The 16111-nt window shown below is 57.4% G+C and overlaps 2 protein-coding genes across 9 annotated transcripts in view; both read left to right on the forward strand.

The window, feature by feature from the left end:
• Positions 1-1738, forward strand: part of DTX2 (deltex E3 ubiquitin ligase 2) — a 35992-nt gene extending 34254 nt beyond the window's left edge. For all 5 annotated transcript variants that reach the window (XM_079788415.1, XM_079788418.1, XM_079788419.1 and 2 more), the window contains one exon: positions 70-1738. In XM_079788415.1, coding sequence (XP_079644541.1) covers positions 70-297 — 228 coding nt within the window. In that variant the 3' untranslated portion in view covers positions 298-1738. The remainder of the gene's footprint in view (positions 1-69) is intronic.
• Positions 1739-3526: 1788 nt separating this feature from the next.
• Positions 3527-14782, forward strand: UPK3B (uroplakin 3B). Of its 4 annotated transcripts, XM_079780732.1 has the most exons (6): positions 3556-3803; positions 3963-4112; positions 4397-4631; positions 5926-6005; positions 6763-6892; positions 7378-9261. In XM_079780732.1, the coding sequence occupies exons 1-6, from the start codon at positions 3719-3721 to the stop codon at positions 7535-7537; spliced, it is 840 nt and encodes a 279-aa protein (XP_079636858.1). In that variant the 5' UTR covers positions 3556-3718; the 3' UTR covers positions 7538-9261. The 4 variants fall into 4 exon arrangements, with proteins under 4 accessions (XP_079636859.1, XP_079636860.1, XP_079636857.1 ...); XM_079780734.1 differs by lacking the exons at positions 6763-6892; positions 7378-9261 and adding an exon at positions 12878-14779 and having other exon boundaries at positions 3533-3803; positions 3986-4112; XM_079780731.1 differs by lacking the exons at positions 6763-6892; positions 7378-9261 and adding an exon at positions 12878-14766 and having other exon boundaries at positions 3541-3803.
• The last annotated feature ends 1329 nt before the right edge of the window (positions 14783-16111 follow it).

Here is a 16111-nt window from a genome sequence, read left to right on the forward strand (position 1 = left end):
CCAGCGCTTGTTCACCCTTCCTTCCTCCCTCACTTCCTCTTCCTTTTCTTCCTCCTCCTCCTGGGGCAGGTCCTGGAGCTGCTAAAGGTGGCCTGGAAGAGGCGACTTATCTTCACAGTGGGGACGTCCAGCACCACAGGCGAGACTGACACCGTAGTGTGGAACGAGATCCATCACAAGACAGAGATGGACCGCAATGTGACAGGCCATGGCTACCCTGACCCCAACTACCTGCAGAATGTGCTGGCTGAGCTGGCTGCCCAGGGAGTGACTGAGGACTGCCTGGAGCAGCAGTGACCACCAGCCTGGCAGCCGGCCGCCCATCCCCACTGCCGGCTGGGCTGCTCTTGAGATGGACAGGCAGGAAGGTGCTTTCCGCAGAAGCTGACATGTTTATTGGGGGTATGGGCGTTTTCCATCGAAGCTGGGGCCTCTCCTGTTTGCCTTTCCTCCTTCCTCTTCCCCTCCAGGCCTGGATTTGCATGGGAACCCGCAAGCCTGGGGAATTGTACTTGTGGGGGCTTAAGATGCAGCTACCTCAGTGCTGGGGGCCTGGCATGGGCTGAGGAGAGACTGCCCCACCCCTAGCCAGGGGCAGGCATGGGTCTGGGTCAGCTTCTCATACCTCAGATGTTCTGTTTGCAATAAATATCCAATAGCCAAAGTCAGCAGGCCCTAGTGTATTTGTCAGTGGAGAGGATGTGTGTGTATCTGTGCGCACGCGTGCCCGTGCGTACGAGATGTCTGAAGGCCCGCACACACGTGTCCTGCTGGAAAGGACCTATGGGCTGCCCATTCAACTCCCATTTCCTAATGAAGACACGGGCTGCAGTGAGAGCCAGAGAGCCCACGGCACTGACCGTGCTGCTTCCCCACCCCCACTCCAGTCCTTGCTGTAGAGCAACTCCGAGCCACATCCCATTACTTCCCCAATTCTGGGGAGCACTGTTCATAGGAGGCAGGTGCTGCTGTCTCCATTTTACAGATGGGGAAACTGAGGTTCAAGGATATAGTGACTGGCCCAAGGTCCCAGCTAGTGGTAGAGCCGGGACAGGATTGGTCTGATATCCTCAAAGTCATAATCCTTCTGAACCCTCTCAGAAAAGAGGATCAAATACTCTCAGACTTGCTGTCTGCTGCCGGGGGTGGAGTGGAGTGCTTGTGGCCTGAGCCTGGAGGGACACACGGCCACATTTTGGGCCAGGGGCACTTTTGCCTTTGTGGGATCCTTCCTCTATAAGAAAAATGTTAGCCGAAACTGGTTTGGCTCAGTAGATGGAGCGTCGGTCTGCGGACTGGAGGGTCCCGGGTTCGATTCCGGTCAAGGGCATGTGCATTGGTTGCGGGCACATCCCCCGGTGGGGGGTGTGCAGGAGGCAGCTGGTCGATATCTCTCTCTCATCGATGTTTCTGGCTCTCTGTTCCTCTCTCTTCCTCTCTGTGAAAAATCAATAAAATATATTTTTAAAAAAAGAAAAGAAAAATGTTAGCCTTGGCCAGGTGGAGTGTCGTCCTATACACCAAAATCTTGTGGGTTTGATTCCCGGTCGGGGAAATACCTAGGTTGTGGGTGTCTCCCTCTAAAATCAATAAAACCGTATCCTCGGGTGAGGATTAAAAGAAGAAGTTATGCCTGACTGGCGTGGCTCAATGGTTGAGCATCAACCTTGAACCTATTTCCAGTCAGGGCACATGCCCAGATTGTGGGCTCGATCCCCAGTTATGGGGTGTGCAGGAGGTAGCCAATCAATGATTCTCTGTCATCATTGATGTTTCTTTCTCTCTCTCTGAAATCAATAAAAATGTGTTTTAAAAAAAAGGAGAAAAGTCAAATTCTGTTTTATGATGTGTTGATATAAAGATGAAAATATGTTAGAGCATTTTCTTCCATTTAGAAGTTTATTTTTTTTCCTTTTGATTTTAAAAGAAACTAGGACTTTTCCTGGGCCCCTGACTGTATTGTGGGCCCTGGGCACTGCCCACTGAGCCTAATGGGGAGCTGGTCCTAGGGAGGGCAGAGACGCCTGGCTGCCCCCAACCTGTTTGATTCCACAGTGAGACCCACTCCACAGGCTCACAGGGCTCGGGAGTTGGGTGGGCACCTGCGTGCCGCTGCCCTCTTGACTCCCACCATTAAAGTATAATGAGAATCAGAATGGGAGAACATGTTTGCAAATCATCTACCTTATAAGGGTCTAGTACCCAGACTGTATAAGGAACTCAACAATAAGAAGAAAAATAACCCAATTTTTTTAAAAAAATCAAAGGACTTTTCTCCAAAGAAGATATGCATATGGCTGACAGGCACATGAAAAATGTTCAGTGTCATCAGGGAAACAAAACCACAAAGTGGTACCATTGTCATGCCCAAGGAGAAGGGTTATTATAAAGAAAAAGGAAAACAGCAAATGTTGATGAGGATGTGGAGAAATCGGAGCCCTTTTCTGCTGGTGGATGTAAAATGCAGCTGCTTTGGAGAACGGTTGGGCAGTTCCTCAAAAAGTGGTTGCCGTATGACTAAGCCACCCCACTCCTAGGTTCTCATCCAAGCACTGAAAACATGTCCAAACCAAAGCTTGTTCATGAGTGTTCCTGGCAGCATTATTCATAATAGCCAAAAGGTGGGGAAACCCAACTTTTCAGCTGATGAATGGCTAAACTAAATGTGGTCTGTCCATGCCGTGGAATGATACTTAGCCGTAAAAGTGAAGTACTGACCTACGGCAGCATGGATGAACCTTGAAAACATGATACCAAGTGAAAGAGCCAGACATGAGAGGCCGCATACTGTGTGATTTCATTATGTGAAATGTCCGCAATAGGCAAATCCGGGCAGAAAGTGGGAGTGGTTCCCAGAGGGGAGGGAGGAGGAGTGTGTTTCATGGGTACTGTGTTTCTTCTTGAAATGAAAAATTTCTGGAATTAATGTTGATTGCACAACCTTGTTACTATACTAAAAACCAGTTAGCTGTACACTTTAAAAGGATGGACTTTATAATATATGGATTATATCTTAGTAAAAAATGTATGTGGTTTACACATTTACAGTTGTGAGTGAGCAAAACAGTTTATTCTTGTATTAGCTATTGATGAACAACTAACTGTAAACCTACTTTTGCCCCACCCATGTATATAGCGAGAACCAAAGGGAGTAATGTAAGTGGGGGGGCTTGTCAGCTGTCAAGGGCTCTACACACCTTCCTCTGAGTTCTTCCCTTGGACAGGGGAACTGAAGAACCGGGGAGGATGTGGCCCCAGGAGGGAGGGCGGGGCGCAAGGTGGCTGCAGGGCCAGGCGGGCTGTGATGGGGTGGGAGCTGGGCAGGTTGGAGCTGCCCCAGGCTTGCTCCTGGGTGGGGATGGGAGGCCAGAGGTTGTCTCCTGGCACCTGGGGTGCAGGAATCTCAGGCATGTGGCCCTGAGCCCAAGGTTCCAGAGATTGGTCCTCCTCCCCAGGCCTGGGAGGCTGGGTGGGGCCTAAATTCAGACGTGGGGCTCTGAGCTCCAGTGGCCTCTCCCTCAGCCCAGGCCTGCCCCTCACTAGTGCCCTGCCCAGGCCCCTCCCTGTGGGGTGCATTCACGTTTTCAGGTCTTTCCAGCCCTTGGCCAGCCTGGCAGCCTGACGAACCAGCTTCTCCAGGCCTAGGTGTTGGGGGAGGGGCGCAGCAGGAGGCAGCCAGACCAGCCCCAGGCTGTGGATGTGGTAGAAGGTGGCTGTCATGGGGCTCCCTCAGAGGCAGCCTCACTCACCACTGCTGTTCCTCTTGGTGGCGCTGGTCTGGCCCCAGCCCTGCACGAGCCTAGGTGAGTGGGGGTCCAGGGATTGGATGCACCGGGTCGGACCCAAGGGGCTGGGGCACCTGCTGGTGTGTTTGGACCCTGGGAGCCCACATCCTCTAACCGGGAGAGGCAGCCCCAGGGCAGGGGGCCCCAGGACCCTCACACCTATCTCCACGGCCACAGAGCTGATCCCCTACACGCCGCAGATAACAGCCGGGGACCTGGAAGGGAAGGTGACGGCCACCACGTTCTCCTTGGAGCAGCCGCGCTGTGTGCTGGACGGTCATGCCAGGGCTGCCGACACTGTCTGGCTGGTGGTGGCCTTGAGCAACGGTGTGTCCCAGTGCAGGCGTGGGGCCTGGGGTGAGGGGTGGGGCCGAGGAAAGCTGCAGGGTCTGGGGAGCCCCTCACTGATTTTCCACAACTGGGTGTGGATTGGGAGTTGGGCTTTATGGAGAGGGGCTCTGAGAGGGTGACTAACCCTGCTTTGTGTCACAGGGGCCCTCTGGGTGCTGAAGGGCCAGGGCTGGAGGCCATGGACCCAGCCGGGGTTGTGGCAAGGAAGGCCTGGCTTCACTCGCTTACCAGCCCCATCGGTCGGTCCCTCCGTTCCACAGCCTCCATGGACTTCCAGAACCCGAAGACACTGGCTGAGATCCCAGCTTTCCCACAGCTGCTGACGGATGGCCACTACATGACGCTGCCCCTGTCCCGGGACCAGCTGCCCTGCGAGGATCCCGTGGGGGACAGCGGCATCGCCGTGCTGCGGGTGGGCAATGACCCTGACTGCCTGGCTGACCTCCACCAGCCATCCTACTGCAACACCCCCCTCCCTGGCCCCGGACCTTACAGGTGGGTCTCTGCCTGGAGCCTGGGAGGGGGCCTGGGAGCGGAGGGGTTCCAGGGACCAGCGTTGCCCTCCCTAGCCTTTCCCCAGGCCCCATCCTGGCTGCAGGCCCTTTCCATTCACAAACCTTGGCTTCTTCCTCTGGGGTTGGGTGGGAGGGCTGGGGGAGAGCAGCACTCATCACAGCTGGGGGGCAGGCAGAATTCCAGCTTTGGGGTGGGCCCAGGGGGAAGAGGTGGCACCAGAGCTGGTTGGGGGGCGGGGAGTGGTTGGCATGGCTGCACTCATGGGCCCACTGTTTCTCCCATGGGTAGATCTGGTGGGAAAGGAAGCACAGGGCTGAGTTCAGACCCAGTCAGTGGGTGTGAGGCGGGGAAGCAGAGGAAGAGAGGCCCCAAAGCGCCCAGTGGCTTGCTGAGGTCAGGTTAGAGCCGGGGTAGCAAAGCAGGCGTCCAGACCTGGGCTGCCCGGGCCACAGGATGAGGCCAGGTGTCCTCGGGGGGAGGCCAAGTCCAACTGGGAGAGCCACAGGGGTGCAGGGAAGGTGTTGTGGTGTGGGCTGGGCCAGCATCTCCATCCGCCTCCCTCTGCCCTCTCACCCAGCCCTGCCAGGTCCACCTCCCCCACCCAGGTCCACTCCCTGGCTTGGCCTCCATCCCTAGCAGCCACCAGAGCCAGCTTCCCTCAGTGCCAGCCTGTCTGAGTCTCTTTTCAAAAATATGTTTTTATTGATTTCAGAGAGAGGAAGGGAGAGAAGGATAGAAATATTAATGATGAGAATCATTGATAGGCTGCCTCCTTCACACCCCCTACTGGGGATTGAGCCTGAAACCTGGACATGTGCCCTGACTGGGAATCGAACCATGACCTTCTGATTCATAGGCCGACTCTCAACCACTGAGCCACACTGGCCGGGCTGCCCGAGCCTCTTGATGCTTAGAAACCTCCCAGAGCTCCCCAGCCCCCTCAAAGCACGACCCCTCTTCATGGCCCTTGGTGCCCTCAGTGCCAGCCTGCCTTTCTCTGTGATCCTGGACTCTGCATGCACCCTCAGTACACCCCTCCCTCTCTAGGCCTTTATCTGGGGTGCTTGCCCCTATTGGGGAGGGGTCTTCCGTGGCTTCAGAGACTCCATGGGGCCAGCAGTACTCCCCTGGGGGGCCTATAGCCCCCAGCTCGTACTCCCCGCAGGGCCAAGGCTCACAGCTGGCCCAGAAGAGCTGCCTAGAGTCTGGCTGTGTTGGGCGCCCTGCCTAGGGCAGCTGAGGCTCTGAGCCTCACCCCTCCTCCTCTCCCCAGGGTGAAGTTCCTCCTGATGGACGCGGGGGGCTCACCCCAGGCCGAGACCAGGTGGTCCGACCCCATCACTCTCCACCAAGGTAGCGCTGGGGAGGGGGTGTCCTGGCTCCAGTCTGTCCCTTACACTCTGCGAAATGGTCGTGCTCGGCTGCCCCCTCCACCCCCCGCCCCCCGCTGCCGTGGGACTGGGTGCCTGGTGGCAGTGTTCAAATCCGGCGAACCCTTCCCACAGGCACCGGTGCTGGGGGTGGGGCACTGGCTCTGTCCAACCCCACATGTTTGCCACTCTTGGGGGCCCAGGCCCCAGCTCATTTATGGGCGGCAGCAGCCTTCCCTTCCGATGGGGAGCCAGCCCGGGCCCAGCTTTGCTGGGGGAGAAGAAGGGCCAAAGCAAGGAGGGCAGTCCGTCAGGGCCCCAGGTTCTGGGAGGCTTCCCTCAGCAGGGCCCCGGGAAGCCAGCATGAGGCACCAGGCCGAGGACACTGCTTGTGTGAAGACCAGACGTCCGGTGTGGGTGACGCCTGGGAGATGGGCTGCAGGGGCCGGGGAGGGGGCGGGCGCTTGTATGCCAGGCTCCAGGGAGCAGGGCAGCCAATGGTCAGGCTTCAGGTCTGCCGCTGCTGGGTGTGCCAGGGGTGGGCACTTTGGTGGGAACAGCCTAGAAGGTGAGACCAGGGTGGAGGCTGGAGCGATGGGTGGTCCAGGCTACAGGGCACAGATGCCCCTCTGAGGTGGACAGATGTCCGTGGAGGAGAGAGCCCAGCCTTGGGTATGAGCATGGGTGAGGGCGACGGCCCTGGGGTCCAGGGCAGCCTCTGAGCATCGCTATGTGTGCAGGGAAGTCTCCAGGCTCCATCGACACGTGGCCAGGGCGGCGGAGTGGTGACATGATTGTTATCACCTCCATCCTCTCTTCTCTGGCCGGCCTCCTGCTCCTGGCCTTCCTGGCTGCCTCCACTGTGCGCTTGTGAGTGGTGACACTCCCGGGGCCCCTTCCCCCCCGGAACCCCTCCCCTCTCCCTGCCCCCTGAGCCTGGGAAGCCTCCCTGACCCTGTGGTTTTGAGCTGGGACGTGTCCCTGGGGCTGTGCAGAGAATTCCCACCTGAGTCTCTCCCCTGGGAGGTCAGAGAGGGCGTCCAGCAGCTCTCCTAGCCACAGGCTCAGAGAAGGGGCCCCCTGGCTCTGCCCCGGCCGTCAGTGTGTCCTGTGCTTTGGCCCTTGTCCTCCCGGCCTCGGTGTCTCTCCAGTGAGCCCACCTATCATTTCAGTGAACGGACGCTGGGGTAATCAGGGGGGCCACCTGGAGGAGGCAGGCCTCCAGCTTGTTCTAGAAGGGAGGACAGGGAGATCAGAGGCTGCAGGGGGAGGGACGTGGGAGGGGGGAGGAGGCCCTGAAGTGGCAGCCAGCTTCACCCAGCAGTGACCCCGCTGCTCCTCCTCTCCCTGTCCAGCTCCAGCCTGTGGTGGCCTGAGGAGGTCCCTGAGCAGCTTCGGATCGGCTCCTTCAGGGGCAAGCGCTACATGACCCACCACATCCCGCCCAGTGAAGTGGCCACCCTGCCCGTGGGCTGCGAGCCTGGCCTGGACCCCCTCCCCAGCCTCAGTCCCTAGCCTGGCCTACGTGCCTGGGGCTGGGGCACTGGGCGGGGGTGAGGGGGAAACAAGGGTACAGTGTTCCTTCTCAGCCCTTTCACCCACATGGCCTACCCCATCACACTTCCCCCCTCCCTGAAATCCCACCACTAGCCACCGGAATGCATTCCCATTCTGCCCTCCCCCCCCTCCCACCCAGGCAACTGAAGTTGTATGCAGGGGAGTTTGGGCGAAGGCTGTGGTCAGGCTGGGTACCCAGCCCCCACCTCCGTCCCTACCTCTTGCGAGCTGAGGCTGGAGGTAATGTGGAAAGGCCACCCTGACTGGGAACTGCTAGGCCCCAGGAGCAGGCCTTGCTCTGTCCTGTGCAGGGAGCTGAACTGGGCCCATCACTGAGGCTATGAGGCCTGAGCCTCCCTGTCCCTCTGTCCCACCTGCCAGTGTCTGGGGCTGCAGCGAAGTCTCCAGACGCCCCTTCATTGTCCCTGGGCACAGGCCCTTCCTGAGGGTGGCTAGAAGGTCAGACGGAGCGTAGATGCATGTATGACCATCCGGCCACTGATCAGGGCGGCCACTTCCAACCCCCTTGCACACACAGAGGGCTCACACACTGATCTACTCACTTTCACTCCACAAATGTTTATGGAGTGCCTGCTGCATGCCGTGCACAGTGTTAGACAGGGGGCCTCAGGCACGTCTTGGGGAGCTCACTCATTGCTCTGGACCTCAGATGACCACATGTCCAGATGTGACCTGTCACTGTTGGGAGGCTGTCACGCCCTCAGATTGTCACATACCCTGGGGCTCACACACACACACACCCCACCCCAATGGCTCTGGGTTCCATGACCAGCCCTCACTGGAGGACAGGCTTTATTCCCCCGCCTCCATTGGCCTACAAACTTGGTGGTACCCGCCATGGCCACACGAGGGCGCCAGTGCACCGCAGCTGTTGCCGCACAGCCCCGCAGGCTCACTCCTATTCACAGACCCGCAGGGCTCTGTTGGGCCGAGGGCTCCCACCCGCTGACTCAGCAGGGTCTCCGGAGGTCAGGGCTCCAGGCCCCATCTTGACCAAGCCAGAGGGATGAGCAGCCACGCTCCCGCTTGAGGGTCCACTGCGTGCTTTCCAATCCACGCAGCCCCCTCCGTTTTCTAGATGCAGAAACGGAGGCTCAGTGACTTGCCCGTTGTGCTCTAACCACGGCCACCTGGCCCATATACCCTGGCCACACTGGACTGCCTGTGGCGCCCTGCGGGGCCTGCGGGCACAGGTGCCCTCTCTTTCGAGGTAAATAAATGCTGTCTGCCTTTCCCATCCGCGTGGTGCCTGTGCTGATCTCAGAAGGGCAGCATATACGCTTGGGGTCCAGCCTGGCCATGCTCTGTCCAGCCCCACCGCCACCAGCCTAGGGCTGCCCTGAGCCTGTCCCCTTGATTGCTAGACCTAACTGTCCTTTGGGGTGCTCCCACCTCCTAACAGGCCCTGGGAAACCCATGTGTTGCAGGGCCAGGAACCAGCTACTAAGCCATTTCTGTGGATTTAATAGTGCTCCCTCCCGGGCAGACACTTCAGGGGAGGCTTTGCTTTCCAACCCCATGCACTCCTGGCTCCGGGTGGTCTTTCCCCTCTCCTGCCTGCACCCCACCAGGCACACTACCCCCTCCAGGCGCAGACAGAGCAGTCAGATGCAGCCAGGAGCTCAGGCCCCCGTGTCCTGGGTATCATCTGCTCATGGGAGCCAGCCCCTTTGGGCCACCACCTTTGAAATTCTACTACTTTGAAGCCCAGGTCCCTCCTGACCTGGAATTGGAGGAAGGTTCAAAATGCCCCCATCTCACCCTCACCAGCGGCCCCTGGCTGAGTCTCTCACACTGTCCTGTCCAGACCTGGTTCCAACTCCAGACGAGGAGGCCCTCGGGGCCCCGGATGCCCAGCGTGGGGCCTGCCAGGAGGGTGTGGTGGGGAGGGGGCAGGGTCTGCTGGTGTTCGCTGAGTGAAGCCATGAACAAACCCTCCGGGCAGGGGGATTGGCCAGGAGCAGTACGTACCCCAGGCTCTTCCCTGTCGCAGCATCTCTTGCGGCTTGTTCCGTGCCAGCGTCTGCGCTGACCCCAGGCACCGCCTGGGACATGCTGAGCACGCCTAGGACTGCCCTCCTTCCTGAGCAGCCCCACCCAGCCCTCCGAGGAGCTGCTCTCATCCCATCTGGCTGCCCGGGGCTTGAACAGAGAGACACACTCCAAACAGACATTGCAACACCCGGGTGAAGACTGTGACACAGCCGAGAGCCCAGGGGCAGCAGCTGATCCCACCCGAGGGTCACGGGGCTTCCTAGTGGTGATTTCTGAGCTGAGTCTTTATTTTATTTTATTTTTTATTGACTTCAGAGAGGAAGGGAGAGGGTGAGAGAGATAGAAACATTAATGATGAGAGAAAAGCACTGATCGGCTGCCTCCTGCACACTCCCCACTGGGGATCAAGCCGCAACCTGGGCCTGTGCCCTTGAGCTGAGTCTTGAGAGGTAAGTGGAAGTTAGTGAAGTAGACAGGAAAGGAGAAAGGAGACCATGTTGCCCTTAGGTGGTATAGGTAGTGCTGGGGGTGGGCAGGGAGGGGGTGGGGGGCAGGCAGCGGGCCCTGGGGCCCTGAACCAGGGCAGACAAAGGGGGTTGGAGAGGAAGAGGTGAATTCAGAAATATTCAGGAGGTGGGGGAGGAACTGGGGACTTAGATGAGGGAGATGAGGCAGAAGGAGAAGGCTATGCCTGGTTTCTGACATGAGGATGGGTGTGCATGCAAAATGGAAGCCCTGTATGTGGTGGTATCACCGAACTTCCCTCAGCAGATCCCCAGCAAAGGGAGTCCTGGGATCGCATCTTAGCAGGTGGGTGAGTCCACAGCACGTCAACAAATGGTTAACATTTTACAAAGATGGAAGCCTACCCTGGTCAGCAGGAGGCCACCCTGTGAGCTTGCATAATGCGGGGTGGGGGGGGGTTCTGCCCCAGGGCTGTGCTGGCAAGCATGCCAGGGGGTCCCACATGGCCACACTGTCACTGTCACGCTGAGCCCTGGGCCAGGGCACTGCCCAGAGTCACGCTCGAGAGGGTCATCAGCCAAACCCAGCCCTTCCTGGGCCAGCTCATGACAGCTCTGAGCAGCATACACCGTGACAGCCGTGCTGTGCAGAATCTTTTATTAAATGGAGTTTTGGAGACTCTTTTGTTAAATGGCATTAAAAATTTTCCCCAGGGCTGTATTTGGGGAATCCATTGGCCCGTCACATAATGGCTCAGTGGTTAAAAACAAGTTCATTGTTAAAAAGGAAAACACAGCAATCAATGTGGGTGTGATGACTCACAGGTGACTCATCAGACCTGAAATCAAAGGAATCAGAATGACAGCAGGTGGAAACGCATGCACGCACGCACGCACGCACGCACGCACGCACGCACGCACGGCAGCCTGTGTCTTGCTGGGATGTCAGTAGCTGCCCTTTGCTGGTCTCCCCACACCAGTGTTGCTGCTCCCCACTTCCGTCCTCCTCCCAGCATCCTGTGGGACCAGATGATAAACCTGAAGGTGTCACACCATTGCTCACAGCTCTCAGAGACTTCCTACTGTAAGCACAGACTCTGGATTCAACAGTTCAGTCGTGGGGGCCCATGATCCATCCCTTATCCCCTATATTCCAGCCACACAGGCCACAGGGCCTTTGCACGTGCTTTTCTCTCCATGTAGAACACTCCTCCACGTCGCTCCCTTTCCTCTGGCCCATTCCCTTCTTCAGGGACGCCCTTCCTGACCCCTCAGCTCTCCGACACTGTGTTCCTTCTCTTCTCAGCACGTTTTCCACCTGCAATCAGACATTTGAAACGGGAGCTTTGCCATCTTCCCAGGAAACTGAACTTCAGGAGGGCAGGGACTGACCAGATCTGGTTTGCTCACCAGGGTGCTCAGAGCCAGCACAGTGCCCAGCTCCCAGCAGGTGCTTAATAAATAACTGCTGACTGAATGTCTTATCAAAGGCACTTTACACTCCTTTTAAAATACCAGCGTCATCGAGATATCATTCAAATATTATACAATATACCTATTTAAAGTGTACAATTCGGTGACTTTTAGTATTCACAGAGTTGTACCACTATCAACTTTAGAACATTTTAATCACCCCAAAAGGAACCCTGTACTCATTAAACAGTCATCCCATCCCCCCCACCCCATTCCTCTCCAACCTCCCTTAGTCCCGTCCCTGGTAACGCCTCGTCTGCTTTCTGGGCATTTCATAGAAACAGAATCACATAATATGTGATCCTTTGTGACTGGCTGGTGTCATTGAGCACAATTTTGGGGGGAACGGAACAGAAGCCCTGGCATTGCCTGTCGTGGGCTCTGTCACTCACTGTTCCTCTCTCGTGTCTGAATTGTTTTTTAATCCTTTGTTCCTGGGTAGAACTGCAACCTAGTGTCCGGCCTCTGGACAAGCAGGGTCTCTTTCACCCAGGACACACAAGACAACTACCACGGGGGCTCCGTCTCCTCAGGGGCCCAAACCCCTCCTCCACCCCCACCCCTGTATTCTCAGCTGCAAACAGGAGAGTTGGTGTGGAAAGGAACTTACGGGAGGAGATCGGGGAGCTCCTGAAGGCTCCAAGAGCAGGGTCTGGAGACCACACAAGCTGCATTCCTGGTCCCACCCTGGGAGTGTTTAGTTCTGTCACGCCTGGAAGCTGGGCACGGTGGCCGCTGCACTGGCCATGGCACCCTGGTGGGCACCCTGGTGGGCACCCTGGCTGCATCAGAGGCTGGAAAGGCACCCACTCTGACTGCCGCAGTGAGAGATGGGCCGTGCACGAGGGCCCCGGTGTGGATGAGGGGCCCAGTCTGCTCTGAGAAGGGGCGCCTTTTTGTGATTCTCACAAAGATACCATATGGCTAGTGCTGGCTCTGGGGACATGTGCGGCAGGAAAATGTCCCCTACCTAAGGGGGAGTGGCAGGAGCTGGGAAGTAGAAAGAATGACAGCCACCTCCCACATCTGGGAGCATGGGGAACTTACGCTGGTCAGCAAGTTCCACTATAATCAGAGAATTTCAGTGAATGCTGGGCATTCCTCAGAGCCTTGCTGGGGTTTGTGACTGGGGCCAGTGTGGAGAGGAGGGCCTCTCTAGGGTCAGCCCTGGAGCGTGCACACCGCACCCCGAGCCTCAGTGTTGTGTCTGCACAGTGGTGGCAGCGATTGTTGGCACCCAGGGCTGCTGTGAGTGGCCACAAGAGGAGGGAGTTGGAAGGTCTGACATGTAGATGCTCAGTGAATGTTTTTATATTTTCCTTTGAGGTTTTTTTTGCTATTTCAGAGGAAGACGGAAGCTGTCACTTTGACCATTGGTTGCTGCCACCTCAGAGCTTCCCAGTCCCTCCCAGCATGACACCAGGACCCGCTGCAGAGCTCAGCCCCTCCCCACTGTCCACAGGAGGAAGCTGGGCACAGAGGGAGCGAATCCAGCTCCTGGCCCCATCATGGCCTCCTTGTGCTCCTGGAGCCCCTCCTGTCTCTGCCGGGCCTGTGGTGGAGGCGGGCAGGCTCTACCTTCTCAGGAGGGACCTGCCTGACACAGGAGCAAAGGGACACAGCTACACCTCACTGCGCACTCTTCAGCCTGCCCACCTCCCCCTGCCCGGAGGTGGGGGAGGGAGAGGAGTGGGGTGGAGTCAGGGGGAGGGGGCAGTTGCTGGGCACCCATTCTAGGCAGGACAACAGGCCTAGAGACCTGGCCCAGAGACCCCACAGGCCTTGCAGAGGCTCAGGTCCAGTCCCTGTTCTCAGAAAGTGCCCCACTTACTAGGAAGGTATACCCACTGTTATAGACCAAATAGTGTTAGTCAAAATTCATATGTTGAAGCCGTGATCCCCTCTCAGAATGTGACTATTTGAGATAGGGCCTTTAAAGAGGTAAGTCAGTAAATTTAGACCTTTAGGGTGGGCCCTAATACAATAACCCAATCTACCTAATAAAAGAGTAACATGCTAATTGACCGTACCTTCGTGACACCCACCAGCCAATCAGGAGTGGGTATGCAAATTAATCCAACAAAGATGGCGGTTTAATTTGTATACGCAGGCACCGAGCGGCCAGGGATGGGGCGAGATGCAGGCATTCTGCACCACCCCAGCCGCTCCGGGCCTCTGGGCAGTGTGGGAAGGCAGAAAGGCGGCTCCGGCCAGAGTGAAGGTGGTGCCAGCAGCCAGGGGAAGGAAGGCCCATTCTTGCACAAATCTTCATGCATTGGGTCTCTAGTCTCCTATAAGAAGGGATTAGGACACAGAGACACCAGGGGCCAAGCACAGAGGCCATGTGAAGAGCGGGCAAGAAGATAGCTGTCTACAAGCCAAGGAGAGAGGCCTCAGGAGAAACCAACCCTGCCGACACCTTGAACTTGGACTTCCAGCCTCCAGAACTATGAGAAATAAATGTCTGTTGTATAAGCTGCCTGGTCTGCGGCATTTTGCTATGGCAGCCCAATCAGAGCAATCCACCCGCCATTGTGGTGTCATGGGCATGAGTGGTGATGAGGGTGGCACGCACAGAGCAGGTCAGCGGTGAGATGTTTGACTGAGAGCCCACAGGCAAGCAGAAGGCCGGGGCTTTGCAGGCAGCAGGAACAGCTTGTATAGAGGCTCGGAGGTAAGAAAGGGCCTTGGCAGGTTAAGGCTTTCAAAACGGACTTGGACGAGTATAGGCTGGAGCTTGCCTGCTCTCTGGCCCTGGCCCTGACCCTGCTCACACTGGACCCTTGGCCCAGCTTTTTGGGCTGCTCTCTCTCTCCCCTGCAGCTAGAGACGCCAGGAGCCACTGCAGCCATCCTGGCCCACCTCTGCTGTCTCACACAGGCCGCAGCCTGGATGTCCCTGGCCCCTGGAGACGGCCTTGGGACTGAAACAGGAGCCCAGGGTTCCCCCTTTACGCCTCATTTGCTGTGAGCCCTGCCCACCTCCAGGCCTCAGCTTTCCCTCTGTAAAGTGAGGGAAGATCTCAAGGCTCCTTGGGCCCAGACACTCCAGTCCCAGCTCCCCGAAACCCCACTCCCTGTGGCTGGGTGACGCAGGCCAGAGTTATCCACAGCCACCGGAAAGAATGTGTTGCCCTTGACAACCATTCTTCTCCTTGACTTCTCCCTCAAAGGGACAGAGAAGAATGTCACATTAGTCATCAGGGCCTCTCCCTCCCCACCTCCAGACCCCTCCCTGCTCCTTGTGGAGGAGGCCCAAAGCCCCCAGGAGTAATTCATGAAAACTCCAGGCTCAGCTTTGCTTTCTCAGCCCTGTGCATGGAGCCCTGTCCTTGCCTGAGCCCTAACTCCATGGGACCAGGGCAGTGGGCGTTCCCAGGGCAGATGGGATGGGCATGGGGGCTAAGGGTGGGGGGATGGGCAGGAAGGGTGGGAAGCTGAGTGGGCTCAGGTCATCAGACATCTATGGGCGCCCCTTCCACGTGGGGTCCTCTGCTGGCCACAGCTGGGGTGCAGATAGAACTGGGCACAGAAAGTACAGTACAGGGGGAGGGGACCTGTGATGGGGGCAACAAGACAGGCCTAGGGTTAGGGTTAAAGTTAGGATTAGGGTTAGGGCTGGGGGAGGCATCAAACATGGGGTAGGGGCACACAGGGGACTTCCTGAAGGAGGTGGTGTCTGAGCACAACAGGTGTGTGGAGGGGCTCAGGTGGCCGGGAAGAGGGAGGTGTGGAGCCGGGGACGTCAAAAGGTGGTGGTGGTGGGGGGGGGGGACATGGCCCGGGGCAAGGCGTGGAAGGCCCTGAATACCAGCGGAGGAGTTGAGCGATGCAGAGATGTTCCAGGTGGGGCAGACGGGTTTTAGGAAGGCCTTCGGTGGAGTGAGCGGCAGGGAGAGATGAGCAGAGTAGGGAGGTGGCCTGAGTCAGGCCTCGGGGACAGGGTCTCCCATGAACACCCCCAGCTTCTTGCAGGGTGAGCACAGGGATGCTTGAGGGTGCCTGGTAAGAGTAGGTTCCACCGGCTGCCCCCAGCACTGGGGGCCCCAGCCACCTGGACTGCAGTGGACAGACTTCTGAGCTTCGGGAAAACTGAGGCGCAAAGCCCTCTCAGGGGGCCTCCTGCACAGCGTGGGATGGAAAATGAACTTAGAGAGGCTCCTGGCTGCCCCCAAGTTGTCTCTCCCCTGCACCACTATAGTAGTCTCCTCACTTGCCCCCTGTATTGGGTTGAATAGTGTCCCCCCAAAATTCATGTCTATCTGGAAGCCAATGTGACTGGTGTCCCTGTAAGAAGAGGAAAATTTGCCCTGGCTGGTTTGGCTCAGTGGATAGAGGGTTGGCCTGTGGACTGAAGGGTCCCGGGTTCAGTTCCAGTCAAGGGCACATGCCTGGGTTGCGAGCTTGATCCGCAGTAGGGTGTGTGCAAGAGGCAGCCAATCAATGATTCTCATCATTGATGTTTCTATTTGTCTCTCGCCTTTCCTTTCAGAAATCAATAAAAAAAATTTTTTTTAAAAGGAGAGGGGAATTTGACCCTAGAGAGACACACAGAAAGGAGAACAGCATGTGAAGATGGA

Source organism: Cnephaeus nilssonii (assembly GCF_951640355.1).
Source record: "Cnephaeus nilssonii genome assembly, chromosome: 2".
In the NCBI taxonomy this organism is placed as follows: Eukaryota; Metazoa; Chordata; class Mammalia; order Chiroptera; family Vespertilionidae; genus Cnephaeus; species Cnephaeus nilssonii.

Bases quoted from the DNA above. Each gene is read 5' to 3' on its own strand.
- UPK3B (XM_079780731.1), top strand. From the start codon at position 3,719: ATGGGGCTCCCTCAGAGGCAGCCTCACTCACCACTGCTGTTCCTCTTG. The intron at 3,804-3,962 runs GTGAGTGGGGGT...CCACGGCCACAG, and splicing joins CCAGCCCTGCACGAGCCTAG to AGCTGATCCCCTACACGCCG. The intron at 4,632-5,925 runs GTGGGTCTCTGC...TCCTCTCCCCAG, and splicing joins CCTGGCCCCGGACCTTACAG to GGTGAAGTTCCTCCTGATGG.